The sequence below is a fragment of the Puma concolor genome, chromosome C2 (assembly GCF_028749965.1).
Source record: "Puma concolor isolate L17-30 chromosome C2, mPumCon1.1.hap2, whole genome shotgun sequence".
Classification (NCBI taxonomy): Eukaryota; Metazoa; Chordata; class Mammalia; order Carnivora; family Felidae; genus Puma; species Puma concolor.
This window is the reverse complement of record NC_141675.1, coordinates 110,752,423-110,779,101: the sequence shown is the minus strand read 5'-3', so window position 1 is coordinate 110,779,101 and position 26,679 is coordinate 110,752,423. Positions and strand designations below refer to the sequence as shown.

Here is a 26,679-nt window from a genome sequence, read left to right as displayed (position 1 = left end):
TCCAATGGGCGTCAATCTCAGAACCTGTATAGGAACTACCAGAAAAGCAGCTTGACAATTTGGGAGTCGAGAGGATGTGAGGCTGAAACCATTGTTACTGCCATGTCCACAGAGTCTCAGAGACCAAGTGCTAACTAACAGATGTGAATCTAGTTTACATTAAACTATTCAAACTCCCTAGATTTTACCACCTTTCATTCAGGCCAGTTTAGGTAGTGTTTTCTTTCACTTGCAACTAAAAATCTATTAATAATAAAATAATTTTATTAAAAAAATTTTTTTTAAACCTTTATTTTTGTGAGACAGAGCACGAGCAGGGGAGGAACAGAGAGAGAGGGGAGACACAATCCGAAGCAGGCTCCAGGCTCTGAGCTGTCAGCACAGGGCCCAATGCAAACCCACAAACCGCAAGTTCATGACCTGAGCTGAAGTCGGACCTTTAACCGAGTGAGCCACCCAGGCACTCCTAAAATATTTTTTTTTATAATAAGACTAATAAAAGTGAGAAAAGAAAATATGGTAGAGTAGGAAACCCCACACGCTCACAAAAGCAGTGGCCAAAACTAGCCAAAACTATGAGGATCAATTTTATTAGAACCCCAGAAATGGATTAAAAGTGTACAGTGGCCAGGCAAGTGTTTAATTAAAAAAAAAATCAGGGGTGCCTGGGTGGCTCAGTCGGTTAAGCATCCGACTTCGGCTCAGGTCATGATCTCCCACTTTGTGGGTTTCAGTCCCGTGTCGGGCTCTGTGCTGACAGCTCAGAGCCTGGAGCCCGCTTCGGATTCTGTATCTCCCTCTCTCTCTGACCCTCCCCCATTCATGCTGTCTCAAAAATAAATAAACGTTAAAAAAAATTAAAAAAATCATTAAATCTTGTGAGAGAGCTTTGTAGCATTTGAACTCCCCTGATCCCCTTTCCCTGCTTCTCAGCTGAGCAGCAGCCATGAAGACTGCATTCCCATGATGGGCTCCTGGTGCCAGAGGGACTTCTTCTTAAAGAACTGTGCTGGTCTCTTTGGACCTATCCGGTGACTCCCTCAAGGATCCCCCCAAAAGGGCCTGCATTCTGGAATCAGACAGTGGTGATGTTTCCACAATGTACTGAATGTACTAAAAGTTAGTGAACTGTACACTTTAAAATGATGAATTTTTTGTGAGTTTTACCTCAACTATAAAAGACATTTCAAGATGCTTTGGAAAATAAAAAGAGGAAGAGAAGAAAAAGAGTCTAAAGAGAGGAAAAACTAGCAGACGGCTTAGCACTTTAGATGAACAACCTAGAAAAAAATCTCTGGCTCGCACTGGGGGCTCTCACTTCCTACAATCTCTGCCTCCAAGTAGTACGTTTGAAGAATGTCTTTAAAGTATTTCAAGTGAGTGATTTATATGGTATAGGATATCTAAATAAAACTTAAAAACCATAAATAGCAATATCTAGGCAAAAAAAAGACATTAAAATAAAAAATAAGTAACAATTGAATATTATCTTCAAACAGTTTTTTTCAGGTTTATCAAGTTATAAAATTGTAAGATATCTGAAATGCACATCATAATGGTTTGATACATATATCCATTGTGAAAGGATTCCTCCCATTTAATGTATCCATCATGTCAGATATATGTATATATATATGTGTGTGTGTATAAGTTCTACTCCTTTATCAAATTTCAATTATATAATAGTATTATCAACTATAGCTACCTCAAATATTTTCTTCTGAAAACAATTTTCAAATAAACCTATTAAGAAACACAAGGAAACTGAATAGTTTGTGTATTAAATACTTACTGAGTACAATGATAGCCTCGAACTTCAGGCTTTGGCTGGTGTTTCTTTAGGTGCTTGCTGAGGCCAGAGCCCCTGTGAAAAGACTTTCCACAAACTGAGCAAAGGTACTTGGACTCTCCTATAAAAAATAAAAAACATGTCACAAATCCAGCAATCAGGTGCTCTTCCAACAGAATACTTTATGTTACACTTCAGAAGTTACTTTACCAAAGGGACACAGAAGCTGTAACATTTGGCAGCCATCTTCTCAGAACAACAACAAGCCAAGTCAAAATCTTCTGTTTCTTCTCAACTACAGTACTAGCAAGGCTACTACCACTACCCAAAGAATGTGACACGCTTGCATAATCATCTGGATTATAATAATACAGAGGTGAACGCAAGTTCTAGAGCCGATATCTACCCTTCACTAGCCATGGCTACATTATCTAAATTATGCATGATTCACTAGTGAGTACACATTTTGCTACACTGAGGGAAACAATGACTTTTTATACCAATAAGATAGCTCTAAACTAGATTTAAAGAACACTTTTTAGCCTTAATTTGAATTTTTTTAAATGTTTATTTATTTTTGAGAATGAGACAGAGTGCAAGTGGAAGAGGGCAGAGAGAGAGAGAGAGAGAGAGAGAGAGAGAGAGAGAGAGAGAGAGAATCTGAAGCAGGCTCCAGGCTCTGAGCTGTCAGCACAGAGCCTGACACAGGGCTCGAACTCATGAACATGTGAGACCATGACCTGGGCTGAACTCAGACACTTAACTGACTGAGCCACCCAGGCACCCCAGCGTTAATGAAAAAAACTGCACATACACAGCCGTTAGTATATCAATATAATTTCTAAAACATATATAGCACAATAATTAACTGAATTATGGTATATAATGGGTAGCTAAGTTAATACAAATTTCTCATTACCTGTGTGAATACTCATATGTTCTTGAAGACTCCGTTTGGTAACAAATGACTTAACACATAGTTCACACTGGAACTGCTTTTGTGATTGATGGAGACTCTGGTGCAATTTTAGACCATGTTTATAGATGAAAGTCTTTCCACAGACCTAAGATGGCACAGGTATTTATACCAGTAAAACAGAAAAGAGAAACCGGGGCTATTTCTGAAGAATGAGGCTAGAGAAACTATATGCCATTTTAAAGAAAAAAATTATAAACAAAATGACAAACTGAAGCTGAAACAAATGTCAAGGATATTTAGCTGGCTGACCATCTTCTGACTCAGAACTTAACAAATATCGCTACTTTTCTTACATCCACTGGAGGTCAAAGCCATACAAAAGACCCTCATGCTGTCCTTGTGAGACTAATAAACAGTATACCTTATATTAAGAGACATGACAGCTTAATCAAGAAAATATACTAATTTATTGCTACACAAACTAGAACAGTGCTTCTCAAAGTCTGTGATGAATCAGTCTTCCTTTTGTCAATCCATTTTTTGTTAAATATGCTAAAAATGTGACAACAATGTAACTGCCATGAGAGTTTCTAAAAGTCCACTCTCCATTTCTGTACATATCTTCCATGGACCACACATTTTGAGTAGTGCTACACTACAAGACCAGAGGCCCAATTAATACTCAGTTTTAAAATTTATGAGTAAAATGATGCTTAGGACTTGGCTTCAAAAGAAATGAGGGGAAAGGGAAGTAGGGCAGTGAGGGATAGTATACATAAAACACAGCTGATCATGTGTTCATAGCTACTGAAGCTGGATAAAGGGTCCATGAGAGTCTATTCTATTCTATTCTCATATAACAAAAAGTTAAAAAAAAAAAAAAGGGGGGGGAGAGAAACATTAAAAATTTCACTGGAAATTTTCCAGTTTCCACAAAACTCATTGTTTCCAAAACTGTTTATTAATAAAAACGAGTTCCACTTATATGCAAGGTTACGGGGGCTACTGGAAAATTTTCACTGTTCCAAACAGCCCAAAGCTGGTTAATCACAGGATTCTTAGCTAGAAGCTGTATTTTGGCATTCAGATAGTCTCAGTCCTCAGCTCTAGAGAAGAACACACAGCTTAGGGAGGATTTTTGCTAAGAAGATTTGTTTAAGCCATGGGTTCCTTTCCAGTCCAGGTAGGTCCCGCTGAAGCTTAAAGGGATGAATGGGATAATGAACTAGTTATTCTCACCTAACATTTTCTGAATCACAGTAAGTTTCATGAACATCCTAAACTGATTCATTTCAAATTACAACAAGTTAAATAGCAAATCAAAGAACACAACTGGGAATTTCCCTTAAACCAGGCAACAAACTGAAAAAGTCACAGAATTCTCTGTGACATTTTACAAGAGTAAGAGTGACTCCAGAATCAACCAGTCTCATCACTAGTTAAGTTCAAATTTTCTTTACATAACAAAGTAAATGTCATGGCTTTACCTGGCATGCATGTGGCTTTACACCTGTATGCTTTAACATGTGTATTCGAAGAGAATATAATTTAGGTAATGTCCTTCCACATATGGAACATATAAATTCTCGTTTGGTTCTCCCCTTCTCAGACGATGTTCCTGATGCCTCATTAGACGTGGAATTGGAAGAAGATGAAGTGGGTGCATCTTTTCTGGTATGTCGAATAAGATGTGCTCGCAAGGAGGCACTGTACTGAAACTGTTTTTTACACAACTAAAAGGAAAAGTAAATAAAATTCTGTCTAAATGTAGTTCCATAACAAATGTTAAGTGACACCTGACTCCTATTTCAAGTTCCCATTTCTTTGTTATGATTATATAAATCAAAAAAACCACACACTATATAAAAGATGATATGCTAGGTATCAGACATAAGGATGAAAGGGGTTAAAGACCCAGACTCTACTCTGAAGAGGTTTATAATCTAACCACAGAAACAGGATTTACATGTGAAAGAGTGAAGTATTTAGGAAGAGGGAGTAACTGAAGCAAAAGACAAAGGCATCAATGAGGAGACTAGGTCTATCTAGAAGGAACGGTAGGATGTCAACAAGAATGCTATCAATAGAAGTACTACAAATTGTTAGGTGGAGCAAAACTAGGGGTTGGAAAAGCAGAAAAAACTCTGATGGTCCTTGGATTTTATTCTGTAGTTGTTAGGGATTCATGAAATATTTTGTTCATTCTTTTAAAAAAATCAAAGTTATATATGCTCACAACCTATATTTAATTTTTTTAAATAAATAAAACTCGTCTCTTGCTCTATTTCTGCCATTGTTTTTTAACTCTCTCATGATGCTTGCTTACCTTGGTAACTCTAAGTAACATGAATAATGGATGATGACTCTCTCCCTTCACCCTTCCACTCCCTACACATATGCAGGCCTATTACCTTATTTTCTCAATACAGCTATGTTGTAGTTTTGATTAATTTCTACATTCACATTTTTTCAATGAAGTAATTACTATTACAGCTGGGCCACAGAGTACACTATGATTCTCTTTCCCTTCTTTTTGTTTTTTTTTTTTTGCTTATTTCTGTTTGTATTTACTGATTATTCATCACCAAACCTTTCCCTCAATTGTCTACTGAGGGGAGATTTAAAGATATCACCTATGAAAGAGACCTCCTTCAAAGCATTTTGTCCTGCTCCAACCTGGACTGGTTGTTTCCTATGCTTGGACTCTGTAGAATTGGACCCCATGTTTCCCGGTTTTCCAGGTCTTTCTCACTTTAGTGGAACACCTCTGCAAATAGCTTCCTGAGAAAGGGAGTCTGGGAGGTAAAACTTTTGAGACCTTGCATGTCTGAAACTGTTCTTATCTACCATCACAAATAACTCATAGTTTGGTTACAGATTTTAAGTTAGAAACCAGGGCCCTTTAGAATTTTAAAGACATTATGCTTTTCTTTGTCTTTTAGCTTCCACTGTTGCTGCTGAAAAGCCTGAAGCCATTCTGATCTTTATCTTTTCTATGAGTCTGACCATCTGTTTTCTCTATTGTTATTTATAAGAGATTTTCTTTGTCCCTTAATTAGAAGATTTCATAATTTATCTTGATATAGATTTACTTTCATCCATGGTTCAGGGCCTGCAACATGCCCTGTTTCACAACTTTTTTTTTTTTTTAAATCTTAGAGAAAGAGAGGAAGCAGGAGAGGGGGCAGAGGGGGAGAGAGCGCAAGCAGGGGAGAGGGAGAGAGATAAAGAATCCCAAGCAAGCTCCATTTGTAGCGTGGAGCACTTAATCCCACAATTCTGGGATCATGACCTGAGCCGAAACCAAGAGTTGAACACTGAACTGAGCCACCCAGGTGCCCCCATAAGGGAACTTCTAAATTCTGATATTTTTCTTTATTGCACCAATGATTTCCTGATCTCTGTGTTCTCTTTTTGGTGTTATCTGGATATTAGATATCCTACACCAATTCTCTAAATTCCTTCACTTTCATTTCCTAACTGGTCTTCTGCATTATTTCTGAGAGATTTAGTCTATTTCCCAATTTTTCTGAGATTTTTGTATTTGTGGATTCTTCAAAGTTGCTTTTTTTCCTTGAAATATTTATTCCTGAATCTGATGATCCCTGATATCTACTCATCTTTCAGAATGTTAAAAAATTGATTGGAATTTCTGTGTAAGTATGTGGGGGGTGGCGGGGAGTTGTCAACCACTGGCTTTAGTCAGCACTATCTTCAGGTCCTTTGTTATTGCACTTCGGATTTCTCATCTCTGAGAAACTTTCTTGCTTTTGGGTTAAGGGTCTGACTGCTAACATTCTGGGACTTGAAGGCTTTCAATATTCAGTAAATAAGGTTTTCCTTTTCCTTGTTTTGGGTATAGTACATTCACGTTCACTGTATGCAGTGTTCCCCAAAACAGTCATGGTTTTAGCTCTTCCAGAGAGTAGACGATGGATCTTTGGCTGAGGGAGTGGTTGTGACTTAACTGCTTCTTACAAAATTTTCTAACAACCAGATTCACTTCTGCTTTCAAAGTAGCTATATAACACCAACTCCTGAGGCATTTGGTAGTTCTGCAATACAATTCAGATGGATTCTTAGCTTTCCCCACTGAAAGCCTGGAATGAGCCCTTTTAAATCTGTTAAATCAGCTACAACCTCCATTTATCAGGGTCCAGGATATAGTTGATTTCCTCTTTACTCTTTTATGAACTTACATTTTTCTTTAAATTTATTTATTGTTTTTTTAAGTTTATTTACTTATCTTCAAGTAATCTTTACCCACAAGGGGGGCCTCAAATTTATAATAATAACCCTGAGATTAAGAGTCATATGCTCTAAGAGTCATATGCCAGGCACCCCTGAGCTTATATTTTTTCAGTGATAATTTTACTCGTCTTACTAGGGTATCAGGAAGAAGCAAAGACAGGTCACTGTTTTTGTTTTTCTTTGTCAAGGAAATGACGTGTACAAATCAAAGATGACTCTTATACCAATATAAGGGAGAAAGAGAAACACAGAGACTACAAGTAGTAGAATAACAATGAAGCAGCAAAACTGGGTTCTATTTATCATGAAGTTAGATAAATCATCTTTAATTAGCTTTCCAATTACTTACCGGACATTTGTAATCTCTAGCTCTTTCATGTTTCAGTGTATGCATTATAAGGGCATATCGTCTCTGAAAAACCATTCCACATTCCCCACATTTATGGGATGCTGCCTCTTCAGTATTCTCTTTCGTATCCCTTTTTGGCTGTTTCATTTTTTTCCCTCTTTGAACTAATTTCTGGGCTACCTAAGTAAGGGATAGAAAACACAATCTAAGTAAGTACAGCCATTTTGATTTTTAAAGTCATGAGTCATATAATATTTCAAACTGGCATTACATTATTAATACCGGTATTTAAAACATTAAGTTGCTTTCCTGCACCTACTGCCCTTCCTCCCCAAATAGTTTCACCACAGGTATAAGTTGATGAATAGAATGTTTTTTACTTAAAGGTAAAACTACAAAGGTCAACTCTTCGTCATACCTGTTGAACTGCTGACTTGGGAATGGCTTTCCGTTTCTGTAGCTTTTTCTCCATTCCTTTGTGTAGTCGGATATATCCCCCTTCATTAACAGAACGCTGCCGAAGTCTGCTTCTGTAAGTTTCATCATCAGTGCTAAGGTCTGGCTTTGCTGTCAGTGCAACTAGATTTTCCTGATCTCTTAAAGACTGGCTAAGGTTCTGCATTTGCTCTGGAATGTCTTCAGCACAGATATCTTCACTTGATGGGTCATTTCCCATATCACTGTTTTCTGGAGAGTTACTGATCACATTCTCTTTTGAAAGTTTGGGATTAATATCAGAAGGTGCGCTATCTTCTCTGTTTAAAGTTTCTACTTCTGTCTCATCATTTTTTGTTACTAAATCAACAGACTCCATTTCAGGATGGGAACCAGTTATACAGCCTGCAGGTGACAGAGTGGCTTCAGCTTCTGAAGAAACCTGGGGTTCAGGGTGCTGTCCTAGCTCTCCATTCTGCTCAGTTTCTGGCAATTCTCCATTCACCAATAGTACAATTTCACAGTCCCCAAGTTCAGTAGATAATGTTGTGGTCCCCTCGTTGCTAGCCACAGGAGGCACAGTGCCTCCATTTTGTTCTGGTAAGTCCTGGGTGGATGCAACTGTTTGTACTTCACCCTTCTTATATACTGTTAGCTGCTTCTCTTCCATTAGTTTATGCACACTCTCACAGATTTCTAAAACTTCCGACATGAAAAGATGACGAGCCAGGATGGCTACATCAGCCATGCTACAGAAGTCAAAACTTAGCACAGAAGTGTAGGCAAATTCCAATAAAGGAAGGAAGCTTGCCTTACAAAAACCTGCATGGAACAAAAAAAATGGGGGTACAAAAAAGTTAAAGGTCTACTAAAACACCTTAGAATAACAATTAATACATGATTATGATATATAAAATAGAATATAAAGGCAAATATGACCATTTATTCTGCAATTAAACACTGTGGATTTGTTTTGTGTTCTGGTTGCTTAATAAACCTTGACTAACTCACTTCAATGAGCCGAGTCTCTCAATACCTAAAATAGAAAATAGTATCAGACTTACTACCTCAAAGAGTTGCTGTAAGGCAGTCATTTTCAAACTGTACTCCTTAGAACCCCGGGGGTTCCTCAAATTCCCCTCAAGAAACAGCTGCTGGAGAATGGAGGGTAAAAAAAGAAAGGGAGGCAGGTGAGTAGGCAGGGTTCAACCAACCTGTCCCCTAACCTCACTTCTGTAAGTATAACCATATATTTTAATAACAGAAGTCCATATAAAAATGATTGTGAACAAAGGGTTTGACTACTGAAAATTTAAAAATAAGATCTAACACAGGGGGTCAGCAAAGTTTTTCTGTAAAGAATCAGTTAATAATTATTGCAGGCCATAAGGTGTCTGTTTCAACTACTCAACTCTGCCACTGTAGCTGAAAAGTACAGCCACAGATAACACATATGCAAATATACATGGCTGTGTTCCAATATACTTTACAAAAAGAGAGGGAAATGAGGATTGCTCTGTGGGCTACAGTTTGCGTATTACTGGCTTAAGGAAGGAAATAATTACCATACACATGAGGTATTACATTGTCATTTTATGTGAGAAAATGAGATCAGTTTTCTAAGTTCTCAATATTTCACTATTTTACAAAAGCCAATATTCATAATTCAAAAATAAGATAAAACAGTGATAAGTCCAACTCCATCTCCCTAACCAGTATAAGAATCTGTATAGCTTTCCAGAGCTTCTTTATACAATTAAGCAAATAATCTTATTCCTCCTTCTTGCAGTAGGTGGCATATAACTTATACTTATTCCATGCGTTGTTTTCTCATATCATAATTTAGCTTAAAGATCTTTTACAAAAATATAAAGAGCCAAAGCAACCTTTTAAAAACTCACATTTGCTGTATTATTCAGTTTTGACTCAAGGTACATAAAATGTAGTCCTTTTATAGAAGTAGATGATGAACAAGGAAGAGAAGCCTTAAACTGTGAGATATATTAGCATTCCAGTTGATCATGGCTAATTCAGCCATCCTAGGAAAGTTGGTAATTAAATAGGCTGAAGCCATGTTAATCCTGCTACAAATTATAAGACCAAGTTAAATAAGCTTGAGGTAAGTATTTCTTTAAAAAAAGGTGGTGCGGGGGGAAGAAAACCCACAAACAAAATAATGTATTTTGGTCTTCTACCTATACCTTTTAAAATTTTTTTTAATGTTTATTTATTTTTGAGACAGAGAGCGAGCATGAGCAGGGGATGGGCAGGGAGAGAGGGAGATACAGAATACAGAATCTGAAGCGGGCTCCAGGCTCTGAGCTGTCAGCACAGAGCCCCATGCAGGGCTTGAACCCCGGACGTGAGATCATGACCTGAGGCGAAGTTGCACGCTCAATCGACTGAGTCCCCCAGGTGCCCCTTATCTATACCTTTTTAAGTCTGAAGTCATGAGAAAAATTTCCCATGAAAGAATTAACACTGTTCCATGTAACAGTTTAAATATATAAAACAGTTTTTTTCAAGGACACAAGTCATGTTTACCATAAAATACAAAAACACAAAGGAAAAAAAAATCATTCATAATTTTGTCAAGAGATAACAGGCAGATAATTTCAGTATCTTGTTTTTACCCCTAGCCTTTTTACATACAATATACACACTCTGCAAAACAATCAAAATGACAACAATTTTGCAAGATAATAAAAAATTCCAGAGATCCATTACACAACAATGTGAACATGATTAACAATAGTGAACTGTATACTTAAAAATCATTAAGGCTGGGGGGCGGGGGCACCTGGGTGGCTCAGTTTGTTAAGTGTTCAACTTCAGCTCAGGTCATGATCTCACGGTTCGGTTCGTGAGTTCGAGCCCCGCATCGGGCTCTCTGGTGTCAGCACAGAGTCTGCTTCAGATCCTGTCTCTCTGCTCCTTCCTTGCTCACGTTCGCTCTCTCCCTCTCAAAAATAAACATTAAAAAAAATGAGGAGGGTAAATTTTATATTGTGTTTACCAAAATTAAAAACTAAAAAAAGAAAAAACAAAAGGACAACAATGGTTGGTAATAGATGGTGTTAGGGAATGTGATCAAAAAGACAGATTTGCCAGCTGATACATGAACTGGATGGACCCTGGGCACTCAAAGGCTCCCCACCTTCTTCCCTGTCCCTGGAATGTGAGTTCCACTTGCCTTTCCTGCTCCCAGAGACTGCTCTAAGGACATAACCTTGAGATAGTGACGTGATACTGAAAATATCTACACAGTTTATGTGACTGGACCCAGTTAAGGACTCTTACAAACTTTTAAGATTTGGTGGGCAGGTGCAGAGATACATTCATCTTGCTGCCACCTAAGACAAGCCTCATACATAAGCGCCCTTTGCTTGTTAAAACTGCCACCTACCAACCTGGAATGGTTTGCCCATTTCTTTGGTCTCTCCCTGCCTTTTGAGTACAGGGACCAATTTCACATTACACCAGGGAAGCTCATGGGAGAGTTATGAACCAACAGACAGAAGAATTATGACAGGGATTTCCACATCCAACAGTATGGCAGACTAACATACCCTAATTTGACCCAATTACTTAAAAAAAAAAAAATAGGACATAAAAATTTTTTTAAGTATTATTTTAAATATACTTGGTGCCCCACCATTGAGTGAAACAGGTAAGAAATCCTTCCTGATTAGTCATGACCTCAAACCAGGCTTAATCTAGTAGGATATTTTGTTGACTATATAGCACTTTGGTAGTCAAAAAGTCCTCACGCTCAGAATTTAAAGTAGTCCCAGACTGGTAATGCCCTCAGAATCTTAAGAACCAAATGTTTTCTCTGTGGAAAACACTTTCAACCCAAAACTCAAAGTTTCCTACAAAGTTCTGAAGAATATAAATTCAGTGTGCACAGATTTTTAATTACAAACAAGGCACCATGAATAAGAGCTAGTGGAAACAAACAGCATGAATCAAACCAGCAAAGATTTTTATTGCTATGATCACATATAGAAAAGTCAACAGTGGCATAACACCAGTAAAGAGCAAAAGGTCATAAAAAGTAGCCCCCTAAAAGAGATACATGAAAAGAACTACATAAAGCCTCTAAAAAATGGAAAAGAGGGGCCCCTGGATGGCTCAGTCAGCAGAACATGCAACTCTTGATCTCAAGTATGTGAGTTCAAACCCCATATTAGGCACAGAGCTTACTTAAAAAAATAAATAAAAAATAAAATAAAATAATAAAAATAGAAAAGAGACTGGAATAAAAAAAAAAAAACCTCAGTAAATGAATTTAACGGCAAATTAAACAAAGCTAAAGAGTAGGTGAACTAAAATTTTCCAGAATATCCTACACAGAGATGACCAAAATATAAAAGAAATTAAGAGACACAGAATATAAAGTGAGAATGTCTATCTAACTCGAGTTTCAGAAATGTAGAAAAGAGAAATTGAGGCAGAAACAATTTTTGAAGAGATACTAGCTGAGACTTTTTCTCAACTGAGAAAAACAATCTCAATTGCTGGGTTCAGGAAGTCCAACAATTTCTATGCAGGACAGTTAAAAGTCAAAGATTCCCATATTGGATTAAGAACAAAATCCATAAATATGATGATGTTTAAAGAGAAATCTAAAACCTCAAGATACAAAAAGATTGAAAAAAAAAAGATGGAAAATATCCTAGGCAAATAATTATGAAAATATTGTTTACATACCTAAAAAATATTTACTAAAGTAGTCAAAATAGAAAAATAAAAAAATACTGTTTACAAGATTTTAATGGTAAAAAGTATTACTAAACATAAAGAGGGTCATTATGTAATGATAAAAGGAAATTCTAAACTGTTTTGTATCTAATAATACGTCCTCAAGATACATAAGACAAAAACTGAAGAAACTCAGTAACAGATGAATCACACTAGTTAATACTCTAAAGCACCTCTGTCTATAACTGATAGATCTAGGGTGGCTGTGTGGCTCAGGTCATGATCTCATGTTTTGTGGGTTCAAGCTCTGCGTGGGCCTCTGCACTGACACTGCATAGCCTATCTGGGATTCTCTCTTTGTCCCTCCCCCACTCAACACTCTCATGCACATGGGCTTTCTCTCTCTCCCAAAACAAGTAAACTTTAAATAAAAACCTGAGAGATCAAGCACACAAAATAATCAGTAAAGAATTAACAAGCCACAATATATTGAATATTGCTTCCAACTAAAAACATTTACGTTCTATTCAAGCAAAATGAAACTTATAAAAATAGACCACATGTAGGATTAAAAGCAACAGAACTGCAGTATTAAAGGGAAATTTATAGCCTGGAACTCTTAAACTAGAATGTTGGAACGGCTGGGAGTTAATGGGTTAAGGATTATACTTAACCAAAAACAAAGTAACAGGGACTCCTGTCTCAGTTGGTAGAGCATATGACTCTTGATCTGGAGGATGTAAGTTTGTGCCCCATGTTGCGTGAAGAGCTTACTTTATTTTATTTGCATGTGTGTAAGTGAGGGAGGGGCAGAGAGAATCTTAAGCAGGGTCCAGGTCCAGTGCTGGGGCCTTGGGCTTGGTAGATCCTGATCTCAGGACTGTGAGATCATAACATGAACTGAAATCAAGAGATGGATGCTCAAAAGACTGAGCCACCCAGGTGCCCCAAGAGTTTACTTTTAAAAAAATAAAAAGACAATAATGTTCAAATAAAATAAAAGGAAGATTAATGAGAAGAAATTAGTAAGAAAATAACAGCTGTTTGTCAAAAGGTGTGTTAAGAAAAATTAGTCAAAACTTGGTAAGAGGTAAAAAAGACTATTAAGTGTTAAGAGCAGTGTTGTACCTGTACCACTGATTGGCTGAAAGAATTTTTTCTTCAAATTCTGTTATAAAGTTTTTTTTTATTTAATTTTTTTTTTCAACGTTTATTTATTTTTGGGACAGAGAGAGACAGAGCATGAACGGGGGAGGGGCAGAGAGAGAGAGGGAGACACAGAATCGGAAACAGGCTCCAGGCTCTGAGCCATCAGCCCAGAGCCCGACGTGGGGCTCGAACTCACGGACTGCGAGATCGTGACCTGGCTGAAGTCGGACGCTTAACCGACTGCGCCACCCAGGCGCCCCTCTGTTATAAAGTTTTAATATCTTACTGGTTTCCTCAGTTAACTACATAAAACTTTTGGATTATATATGCATAACAGTTCTTTTAACTTAAAAAAAATTATGTTTTGGCTAAGTGATAAGCAAAGTTTTTCTGTAAAGAGCCAGGTAAACAATACATTAGGCTTTATGGGTCACTGGTTTATGTAGCAATTTTTAAATTCCGCCTTTCTAAGCTCAAAAGCAGTCATAGAAAAAGAAAATGAATGGGTGTGGCTGTCCCCAATAAAACTTTATTTACAAAAACAGGCAACGGGCCAGAATTGGTAGGATTAAAAAAAAAAAAAAAAAAGGAGTCAGTAAACATCTAGTAAGAAAAATGTAAGGGGTGGAAAGGAAAGGAAAAAAAGAAAAGGGAAAAGAGAAATGAAAGAAAGAAAGGGCACCTGGCTGGCTCAGTCAGTCATGTGACTCTTGATCTGGAGATCTTGAGTTCAAGCCCACAATGGGCGTAGAGCTTACATTAAAAAAAAAAAAAGGTTAAAAAAATGAGAAAAGGCACAAATAACCCATATCAAAGAACAAAAGAAGTATCTACATTGACAGGAAATGTGTAGAAGACAGTAGTATTTAATATTTTGTGCCAACCAAAAAATAAAATAAAGTAAATTACATTAAATTTTGTGCCAATAAACTTGAAAATTTAGATGAAATGAACCAAATTCTGGAAAAAATGTAACTTTCTATAAGTTACTTAAGATGAAATAGAGAACTGAATACTTCTCTAACCATTAAACGTGTCAGACTAGTATTTAAAAAATCTTCCCCTCAACTCCACTACAGGCCCAGGCAATTTTAGCCACCATTCTACTGAACATTCAAGAAACAGGTAATTCTAATCACACAGTTAACAATTTCAGCATATCTAAAAATTGGAGGGAGCATACATTTTATAAGACTAGACCAACTCTGATATCAAAACACGAAATAGTATGAAAAAGAAAAAACAAGAATTACTCATGAATATACATGAAAACACTCTAGACAACATTAGTAAATCAAACAGCAACTTACACAAAAGGCAATATAACATGACTGAACTGGATTTATTTCAAGAATGAAAAACTGGTTTAACGGAAAATCACTGTAACTTCCACATTAACAGAATAGTAAAAATAAAAATGGTTTCAATAAATACAGAAAAAAATATGTAATAAATCAACACTGTGGGAGAAGGTCATCAAGATTTGACTTCCAGTTGACCCTTGAGCTTGACCCAGGCAACTGGAGGCCCCTCCCTGTTCCTGGAATGTGTTCCATCTGCATAGTCTTGAGAGAGAAATGTGGTATTGAGGCTATCTGGACTGGGTACATGACTGAGCCCAGTTAAGGACTCCTGCATACATAACTAAACATAGTTAAGGTGTGTGTATAAACTTTTAACATTCTGGCACAGAGATCTATTCATCTTGCAGCCACCCAAGACAATCCTCACACATAAGTTCCCTTACCTATGAAACCTGCCACCTACCAATCTGAAGTGGTTTCTTTCTTCAGTCTCTCGCTGCCTCTGTGTACAGAGGGCCAGTTTTATTTATTTATTTAGAAAGACAGTGCATGTGTGAGCAGGAGGGGGGGGGGGAGGGAGGGAGAGAAAGAGAGAAAGAGAGAGAGAGAGAGAGAGAGAGAGAATACCCCAAGTAGGCTCCGAACTGTCAGTGTAGAGCCTGACATGGGGCTTGATCTCAGGAACCATGAGACATCATTGACCTGAGCCAAAATCAATAGTCGGACACTAACTGACTGAGCCACCCAGGCACCCTCCATACATGGGGGCCAGTTTTAGATTACACTTTGGAACCTCCTCAGGGAGTTATGAACCAACACCATTTTTAGAGAGAATTTCCTTAACATTAAATAAAGCGTTATCTATTTAAAACATTTACTAAATGATAAAAGCACTTTCTTTAGAAATGGGAACAAGGTAAGCGAACCCTCTTCCACCATTTCTATTCAACTATTTTTTTGAGGTCCGGGACAGCACTGTAAAGCAAGAAAACAATTTCAAAATATAAAGACTAGAAAGGTAGAAACAAAACCATTACTATTAGCAAATAATATATTTCTTTTATATGGAAAACCTCGAAGAATGTATAAATGACTGAATGACTAAAGGAATTTGGCAGTATTACTGTATATAAAATATACACCAAAAATAAATCTGAAATTACATAATTTTAAGAAAAAAATAACATTTTCAAAACATATAAAGTACCCTGAAATAATCCTACAAAAGATGTTTGAGACTGCTATGGGTAAATCTCTAAAAGTTTATTAATTCAATGTTATCTCTATCAAAATACACTATTTTGTGTGACTGTGACAAGCTGCTTTTATAGTTTATATGGAAGAGCAAAGGGTTATGAAACTATGATCCACTTGAGTAATAAAGGTGGGAGACTTTCCTTATTATAAAGCTATGGTAATTAAGATCAGGTGAAAATACCGTAAGAGAGACCACCTATAGACTAGAACGATGCCTAGAACTGGTACCAAATATGTGGAAATTCATCAACTGGCAAGAAGAGGATGGAGTCTTCACTAAAGGGTTCTGAGACAAGTGATGATCAAATGGGGAAAAAATGAAGTCAAACATCTATCTCACACCAATAAAATTGTGAGCAGACTAAAACTTAAATATGAAAGAAAACTATGAAAATTTAAAAAGATAATCTATGAACATAGCTTTATGACTTAGTACAGAAAATTTTTTATAAGCGTTAACAAAGGAAAACAATGATTAATTCAACTACATTAACTAGGTAATTAAAAAATACATTATTTTTGAATTCTGTACACATATTTTATACTCTTCACTTAGTATTTGAACCAAATAAAATTTACCTACTTAACCTGCTATTAATTTACATTATATTTGCTGGACAATATATAAACATAAGCATATAGAATGATGAACAAATGTGTCTTTTTGTTGGAATATTAGGATGCTGCACTGCAGTTAATATAGGGCAGCCACTTCTTTTGCTGTAAGCTGCTGAGAAACTGAACAAGAGCAATATTCATACACTTCTCTCTTTCTGCTTCAGATGCATGAAAAGTAAGAAAAAAATTCCAACGCTAACTTATATCAAAAGACTATTATCCATGGTGCCTGGGTGGCTCAGTCGGTTGAGTGTCTGACTTCGACTTAGGTCATGCAAGATCTCATGGTTCGTGGGTTCGAGCCTCCCCAGCAGCCTTTGCATGGACAATGCAGAGCCTGCTTCAGATTCTATGTCTCCCTCTCTCTCTGCCCCACCCCTGCTCATGCTCTCTCTCTCAAAAATAAACATTAAAAAAAAAAAAACAACTATATCCATGATGAGTTTTATTATTCAGAGGGCCTAGTAGAAGACATATTTTCTCTTGAGTCACCAAACCCAGAAAAAAAGTAAGTTATCACTAATCTCAAATGTAATAAATACAATTCTATGATCCATGAAAGTTTTTGCTCACCATTATATCCCCAGAGCCTACGCTAGTTCCTCGCACATAGTGGATACTTAATATATATTTTCTAGTAATTCAACACATAGCTACTGCTAAGGAAAAATATGTTATTTGTCTTTCCAGAATAAGTTTAAAAAGCGTAAGGTAGAAAAGGATCAGTGGTTAACTAGGTAAGTATTTATAAATCTGGATAAAGTCATTTTTTTGTTTCAGAAAAAGGAAATGATATTTCACACAGTCATGTCAGTAATTCAGTAACCAAGAGTTACAGTAAGTTAATATTACAAGAAATGTATAAATACGGTTACCTATTTAATTCTTCCTAAATTTTCATTTGTTGACTCCTAAGCCAATATATAAGTTCTAGTGAGTCAAAAGAAAGTCAAATTATTCATTTATAATAACAATAATAAAATCAAAGAAAAAAAGCCACACTTGGAATTTTGATTATTGTACATTAACAGTTTACTGAACCTAATGAATTCTAATAATTAATCTTAAAAAATAAAAAAGACTTACAAAAGTGCTCTATTATTATGTTCCACAACACAGATATAGGCAATTTTTTTAACAATCAATTTTTAAGTAACATATTCACTTAGTGTAATATAACACTGATGCAGTTATGTATTTCTCTCAAACTGTTTTTAGCCATGTAAAGGTCAGAAATTTTTCTGCCACTACATCTGTCTCACCTAAGAGGTAGTGACAGAAAATGACAGCCTTTTCCAGAACCGCACCTTGGAAAGCTTGCTAGAAGAAGGGCTTCTTCAATTCGCCTTAGTCTGCTGCTCTAAGTGGGCTTCTCCCACTGCAGCACACACCCTGAGTTTCTAAGACAGACACACACCCACCTTCCAGTAGGTACTTACAAACAAAAAGCAATAGCATTAGAAAATTCTTACCAGAAAGATCCACCACTGCCTCATGACTGGAAACAGCTCCTTTCTCAATAAAAAGATCTCGAAAATATTCACTATTAGCTGACAGAACAGATTTATGAGCTTTGTACTCCTCTCCCTCAATTAACAAAGTAACATCACAGAACTGGTTGGAGAGTCTCTGTTCGTTGAGCTGCTTTAAGACAGCCTGACAATGTTTTGGAGAAGAACGTTTCACCACTCCTTTGGTGTCAACCTATCAAAATAAGTTTAAGACCAAGAGTTGTATTATGTATCATCTGTATTTCTACCTTTAACAGAATTTAAAACGTGACACATTATTCACTTTTAAAGACACCATTAATTAATATGAATAAATAGCCGCCAGATATTCTTTATTACCTATATATTTAAATTAAAAGAGCATTCTTACTATTTTCTGCCATGTTCCTGCATCTCACTTCTTGCTGCCTTTATTTACTAGTCAGAAACTTAATGGTATATGAAAGTAATGCAGGTAAAAAAAAAACAAAACCTAGCCAATTTTTTTTTTTTAACATTTATTCATTTTCGAGAAAGAGAGACTGTAAGCAGGGGAGGGCTAGAGAGAGGAGGACAGAGGATCCAAAGCAGGCTCTATGCTGACAGCTGTAAACCCAATGCAGTGATCCCACCAACCGTGAGATCATGTCCTGAGTTGAAGTCAAGACGCTCAACCAACTGAGCCACCCAGAAGCCCCAGCCAGTTTGTTTGTTTTTTTTAATGTTTATTTTTGAGAGAGAGAAAAGGAGACAGAGACAACCCGAAGCAGGGCTCAAATTCACAAACTGTGAGATCATGACCCAAGCTGAAGCTGGACACTTAACTGACTGAGCCACCCAGGTGCCCCAAGACCTAGCCAGTTTAATTTACCTTGTTTCATGACCTAAAGATTGTTTCCAGAAACGTATTGTCTACCTGTACCAATATACCATTTATTTATTTATTTATTTATTTATTTATTTATTTATTTATTTAATTTTCAGAGAGAAAGAGAGAGACAGAGACAGAGAGAGAAGCAGGCAGAGAAAGAGGGAGAGAGAGAATGCCAAGAAGGCTCTTCACTGTCAGTACAGAGCCCAACATGGGGCTCAATCTCATGAACCTCAAGATCAGGACCTGAGATGAAATGAAGAGTCCAATGCTTAACCCACTGAGCGACCCAGGTGCCCCACCAATATACCATTTAAAAAGGCAGGAAGAGGGGCATCTGGGTGGCTTAGTCTGTTAAGCGTCTGATTTTGGCTCAGGTCATGATCTCACGTCACAGTTCGTGAGTTTAAGCCCCTATTGGGCTCTCTGCTCTCAGCACAGAGCCCGCTTCAGATCCTGTCTCCCTCTCTCTCTGCTCCTCTTCTCCTCTCACGGGCACACGCCTGTGCTCTCTCAAAAATAAACAAACATTTAAGAAATAAAATAAGACAAGAAGAATGATTAACAACAAACCAACAACCTACATTCTAAAGAGACTTAACTACAGGAATATTATAATTAATGAAAAAGCAGTCTTAGCATACTTTTAGTGTATGTAGTAACAGAGTGTATTACTTGAGACTTACTTAAATTTTAAAGACTTACTTAAATTTTCAACAGTCAAGCAGTTTTGGTACTTTAAGAAAAAATTCACGAAGACTACAAACCTAATACATTAGTTACAAATGTTAAAGCTGAATGGAAAGTTCTACTTACAAATACAAGTTCATGTTTGGACACTGGCTTCTTTTTTGCAGGCTTGGAGGCTGCAGTTGGAGCTGAAGTAAAATTGCTCAGATCATCCTCTGATTCATTACTTTCTTCTCCAGACTCAAGGTCTAGTCCCAATTCTTCTAACATTTCTGAAGTATCTGATATTGGACGGGACCGATCTAGCTTCTCCTGGCATTTGCTACACTGTTTAATGTAATCTTTCACTTGCTTTAATATACCTAGAATAAAAATAAAAATTATCAAGTCGAATTTAATACTATGTCATTTGAAAATTATTTTTGGTTCTTTAATCTACGTACACTGATATGTTTGAGTGCTTATGTGTGGACACACAGCTTGTAAAAGTGATTTCTTGAGAATGCAAGGTGCATGTTTTCATAGATGTAAGGTTACAGATGATGGTTTCCATTCTTATTTTTGCTTATTCCTAGTTATTTGCTTCCCCACCATATGATTACATAGCAGTACCCATTTCCATGAGAGCTGCAACTCATTCATGCTATAGAAATTGTATGAAAATGCCAATATGACCTTCGTGAACAGTTATATAACGTGATTACCTCTCCACCCTACTAACATCAGGATTTCCCATGCAATTTGCTTTGGTCAATGAAATATAAATAAATATAACGTGTGGCATGTCGCAAAAGCTTTAAGAGGCCCTGTTTCTCATTGGTGATCTGATCTTCGTCCCCTCTCTCAAATAACATGTTCCAGATGGATGCCATCATTTAGCCTGAATTGCAGATGAAAAACGACAGGAGGAGGGGCGCCTGGGTGGCTCAGTTGGTTAAGCGCCTGACTATGGCTCAGGTCTTGATCTCACAGTTTGTGAGTTCGAGCCCTGCATCAAGCTCCGTGCTGACAGCTCAGAGTCTGGAGCCTGCTTTGGATTCTGTATCTCCCTCTTTCTCTGTCCTCCCCCCACTCACACTCTCTCTCTCTCAAAAATAAACATTAAAAAAAAAAAAAAGGTGGAGTGAAATTGCAACATAATGAGAGTGTAAAATAAATCTCATTTTTGAAAGCTATGAGATTTTAGGGTTGTATGAAATAACAGTTTTTGTTTTGTTTTGTTTTTAGGTCCTTGCATGATGCTGGGCACAAAGCAGGAACACAGTAATTTTTTTTTCATTTTGATAGAAAAAGCACGAGTGGGGGAGGGGCAGAGAGCGAGAGGGAGAGAGAAAGAGGGAGAGAGAGAGAGAGAGAAAGACGGAGAGAGAGAGAAAGACGGAGAGAGAGAGAAAGACGGAGAGAGAGAAGGGGGGGAGAGAGAGAGAAAGGGGGGGGAGAGAGAGAGAGAGAAGGGGGGGAGAGAGGGAGGGAGGGAGGGAGAAAGAGAGAGAGAGAGAGAGAAAGAATATCCCAAGCAGGTTCTGCACTGTCAGTACAGACCCCAATGCAGGATTCTATCTCATGAACCATGAGATCATGACCTGAGCAGAAATCAAGAGTCAGAAGCTTAACTGACTGAGCCACCCAGGTGCCCCACAGCATACACAGTCTTAACAAAAGTTGCTTGTACACAAGCCACTCACAAGATCCTATCGTGAATTTCAACTTCTAGTTCAGCATGTTGGGGCAGGGGTGAGGAGCAGGGAGAATGCTTACGCACACCATCCTCCTTACAAGGTAGGACCAATTAATTTCCATCCTACAAATGAGAAGAATGAAGCCTAAGAGGTAAGAAACTTGTCCCAAGTTGCATCTAGTAAACTGCATTACTGGGTCTCCAAAAGCCATCTGATTTTCAGTATATTATGCTACTTACCCAGGAATACATTTATCCAACACTGTGGCAGAAAATTCTCCCCCTACAATCCCCACGTAAAATGTAAATGAAAAGGCTCATTACTTAGCTAAAATGATATAGAGGTATATAATAAGTTCCTGAAAAGAATTTCAAGATGTCTAATTATACCATGGTTCCTTTCAACCTTCGGGTAATATTCAAGCAATGTTTCTCAAATTGTATTATGTCCCATACTTACTAAAAAAGTATACACTGGATTAATAAATTCACAAAATTATATTTGCATTTTATACACACATAATGGGTATTATCACATTCAAAGCTCTAAGAGTTCTACAATGAAGACAGCTGCTTAACAAAAATGTGCCAAATTTATTTCTTATAGATCCTCCCCACCCCCCAACTCCCCGCCCCCTCTGCCCGGAACATAACTCAGAAAATACTGGGTCAGGATTAAATAAAACTTCCATAAAAAGGCATTTATGTGTGTGTATTTAGAGAATATATTCTAATGTCTGAAAATGCTACAGTCAATAAAAGTCTATACCTGTATGTTACAGTCAATAAAAGTCTATACAGTGAGAAGATTTTTAAAAATGATAAAAAGGCTGGATGCACATATATTTTACATATAATTACATAAATAATTAAGAGTAAAATTATATTTTACATATAATTAAGAGGTGCTTGGCTGGCTCATTTGGTAGAGCATGCCACTTTTGATCTCAGGGTCATGGGTTTAAGCCCCACATTGGGCGTAAAGCTTACTTAAAAAAAAAAAAAAAAAAAAGGGGCGCCTGGGTGGCGCAGTCGGTTGAGCGTCCGACTTCAGCCAGGTCACGATCTCGCGGTCCGTGAGTTCGAGCCCCGCGTCGGGCTCTGGGCTGATGGCTCGGAGCCTGGAGCCTGTTTCCGATTCTGTGTCTCCCTCTCTCTGCCCCTCCCCCATTCATGCTCTGTCTCTCTCTGTCCCAAAAATAAAAAAAAATAAAAAAAAAGTTGGAAAAAAAAAAAAGTTCATTCTCTTTGTCAAAAGAAAAAAAAAGTGAATGGGTTGGGGTGATGAAAAATTGGTGACGGTCACACAACAATGTGAATGTACTCAATGCTTCTGAACTGTACACTTAAAACAGTAAATTTTATATTATGTATATCTTACCACAACTAAAAAAAAAGTAAAGGAGTACAAATACAAACTTCCAACTATAAATCATGGAATAAACCATGGGGATGAAAAGTACAACATAGGAGATATAGTCGATAATATGGTAATAATAATTTTCCATGGCAACAGATGATACCTAAGCTTATCATGGTAAACATTCATTATGTATATAATCGTTGAATCGCTAAGTTATACACCTGAAACTAATATATTGTAGGCCAACTACAGTAAAAAGAATAAATGGGTATAAGAGTGGGAAATGACACATGTAAGAGAATACATATTTATAAGTAAAAAAACATACTTAGAGGGGTGCCCCGGGTGGTTCAGTCAGTTAAGCGTCCAACTTCAGCTCAGATCATAATCTCATGGTTCATGAGTTCGAGCCCTGTGCTGGGCCCTGTGCTGACAGCTCAGAGCCTGGAGCCTGTTTCAGATTCTGTGTCTCCCTCTCTCTGACCCTCCCTTGCTCATGCTCTTTCCCCCTCACCTCTCAAAAATAAACATTTAAATAAATAAATGAATGAACATAAAAAAATACTTAAAGAATAAGAAGTAGTGCTGAGGAAGTTTTCATCTTCACAGTAAACAAAGAAGGCAGCATGCTTTCCTAATTAACTTTGGATGTATTTCTAAACATTTTATGATTCTACATCGTTCAGTATATTCTGCATATAGCAGAACTCTGGTTACACCATAAACTTGCTAAGTTCAAATGGTATTGGAAAAACTACATAGGAAGCATTTGAAAAGGATGAAAATTATTAAAACTACAGGAAAAAATTTTAATGTATGATAATCAGTTTTCTCAAAAGTCACCTGATATTCAAGTCCTCTCCCTTGAGTGTTAGTGTTTTGATGGATCATCTTAAATCTAGCTTTAAAGATTCAGAAATCTAACTTCTAGTTCATCCAGAATTGATTAAGTTGAAAGACTGCCTCAAGTTAATCACTAAAAAGACATCAATATATAAACACAATTAATTTACTACATTACTGAAAAGGATTGAAACTACTTATGCAGCAAAATCTGAACCCACTAACTAGCTCGGTGACCATGCCAAACCTCTCTGTGCCTACGTGTCATCGACTGCAAAATGGGGGTAATGATACTTACACTATGGTGTTATGATTAATGTTAAGATTTATAAAGCACTTTGAACACTATATGACACACAGTAACTACTACATAAGTGTTTGCTAAATACGGTAATACTCCCTGGTCAACCTCTCTGGTACTGCAAAAAACAAAAACCCCACATAAAACATCAAGATTACCATTAAAAGATTCTTCACTGAGCACAGAATCAAAACAAAAAAAGATGAAGACTTTAGTGGGTAGTCCTCTAATAAAACAATTTGAGGAACAGTTTCTTACCCTAGGGCAGGGTTTTCCACCTTCAGCAGTGTTGACATTTTGGGCCAGATGATTCTTGCTGGTGGCGGGAGGGGTGTAGAGGGCTGTCCTGTCCATTCTTACTGTATCACGTTTAGAAGCATTCCTACCCTCTACCCAACTAGATGTGGATAGCAACCCCTCAACCACCACCACGAGTTATGACAACCAAAACTGTCTCCAGACATAGCCAGACATCTCCTGGGAAGCAAAATCGTTCCTGGGTCAAGAACCAATGCTTCAGAGATCTATTTGCCAAAATGAACAATTTTGCTCCTATCAGCTCTTCAAGAGCTTCCGTCCCTATCATTTTTGGATACAATGACCACCCCAGTTCAGGGACTCCCATTTCTGGTTACATGCATATGAATTCTTCTGTTTTGTTTTCTTCAAAGAGGTTACAGGTGGTTAGTTATGGTTATAAAGACCCAGTTTTTGGTGGATTTTCTGGAGATTACAACCTCTTCTAGGCTCCCTAACAACAGCATCCATTTATCCCATTATTCTAAAACAAAAATCAGTTCTTGGGGTAGGGACTTCTACAGGTAGCTAACTTTTTTTTTTTTTTTGGCCAGTTTAATCTTTGTTTCCCCCTCCTAATTTAATTCTTTCTTTACATTCTGGAAGCATTTCACTGTAGATACCTAGCATCAGCATCTGATGGAGGCAGGGAAGAGAATCACTTTGAAACTCCAGCACAGACTTCAATACAAGATGAAATAAGAGGTTTATGTGGGGGGGGGGGGGGGGGGGGGAGGGGCATTGAGAATAATTATTAACATTTTACATTCTGAAATTTGTTATATGTAAACTTCTAGGCATGAACCACAGTTTCTCAACTGTACTCAAAGGAGGAAAATTGCTACAAACTTGCCTGAGCACTAGAATATATCTTATGATAGCAGCATTTCAAAAAAAAAAAAAAAAACAAAATAAATTATGAATCTCATTAAACAGTCCTTGATACAACTTATGACTCTGAAACAGTTTGTTTGGCACTTACATTGATCAATTCTTAATAGCTTTCAGGTAAATAGTCTACAATGGCTTTGTATTATATATATATCTTACACATAAACAAGGAAGCAACCAAAGTGTTAACGTACTAAGAATCAATATGAATAGCTACTTTAAAAAAAATAAAATGAATAGTTAATAACTGAGAGCAAACTTCTCTGATGATTATGAATTATTTTATTATTATTATTATTTTTAAGTAAGCTTTATGCCTAACGTGGGGCTTGAATTCACAACCAAGAGTTGTACGCTCTATGGACTGCAACAGCCAAGTGCCCCACATTCTTATTTGAAAGGAGGAACGACTAAAATAATAAAAATAATGAGATCATCAAATAACAAAAACTCATTACATGTCAACAAAATAGCATTTTATGAAAAATCACTATTTTCATAAAAATAGTGAGAAGAGGGGTACTGCTTTACATTTTTGAAAATCTTTTTAATGTGTGGCTTAACAGAAGACAGATTATCATATATGCTTCTGCAATCAACTTATTTGCCATATATGACATGTCACATAGCCTCTGGAAAACTCCACCGTATACTTGGAAAACAACTAGAAAAAAAAGCAAATAATGCCTTGGAATTATCATGAAAATAATTTTGCCTTTGTGGATCTTCTGAAAGGATCTCAGGGCCTCCCTTGCCAGGGGTTCACTACTCTACTGACGTGTGGTACTTCAAGAATAACAGTTCTAGTCATTTAATGCCTCTTAAGTTCTACAAATGTAGACAAACCACAAATGTATCTCTTTCATTTTTAAATTAAACATAAACATGGTCTCATTTTTAAAAATTTTTGTCTTTTAAGACACTGCACACCAAAAAACTCAAACAAACTGCATTCAATATCATTCACAGATAATAAGTTTAGGGAATGAAAATTCTTAACACTAAACCGTTACAGCACCATATAATAGTGGTTAAGAGCATGAAATCACAAAGGTCAGCTGTGTGACCTCTGACCTATATAACCACCTGATGCTTTTAGTTTTCTCATGGCTGAAACAGAGATAAATATTTCCACCTTACACGATTTTATCAAGATTAAACGAAAACAAATTAAGAGCTCAGACTATGCCTGCATGTACAAGTCTGATCAATGATACTTAGCTATATTTTAATTTTTAACATGTCATAAAGTATTTTTTAATTATTTTTTTAAAAGTAATCTCTACACCCACAGTGGGAGTGAAACTCACCACCCCAAGATCAAGAGTCACAAGATCTAACCACTGAGCCAGCCAGGCGCGCCAACATGTCATAAAGTATTAAACATAAGACATTTGCTCAGGAAAACAATTGCCTGACCAAATCAGTTTTAACAAAAGGCAGCAATTACTCCGTATTCACCTTTCACACTTCTGTCCCT

The 26,679-nt window shown here is 37.0% G+C and overlaps 1 protein-coding gene across 3 annotated transcripts in view; it reads right to left on the bottom strand.

The window, feature by feature from the left end:
• Positions 1–26,679, bottom strand: part of ZBTB11 (zinc finger and BTB domain containing 11) — a 32,591-nt gene that overhangs the window by 3,721 nt on the left and 2,191 nt on the right. The window contains exons 1-8 of one of the 3 annotated variants that reach the window (XM_086675554.1): positions 24,270–26,634; positions 19,953–20,188; positions 18,248–18,479; positions 7,727–8,565; positions 7,309–7,488; positions 4,196–4,441; positions 2,709–2,853; positions 1,793–1,910 (exon numbers count right to left, since the gene is read on the bottom strand). In XM_086675554.1, coding sequence (XP_086531680.1) covers positions 1,793–1,910; positions 2,709–2,853; positions 4,196–4,441; positions 7,309–7,488; positions 7,727–8,565; positions 18,248–18,479; positions 19,953–20,096 — 1,904 coding nt within the window. In that variant the 5' untranslated portion in view covers positions 20,097–20,188; positions 24,270–26,634. Of the gene's footprint in view, positions 1–1,792; positions 1,911–2,708; positions 2,854–4,195; positions 4,442–7,308; positions 7,489–7,726; positions 8,566–18,247; positions 18,480–19,952; positions 20,189–21,511; positions 22,081–24,269; positions 26,635–26,679 lie in introns of those variants that run through there. The other 2 variants (XM_086675555.1, XM_025913418.2) reach the window with 2 other exon arrangements.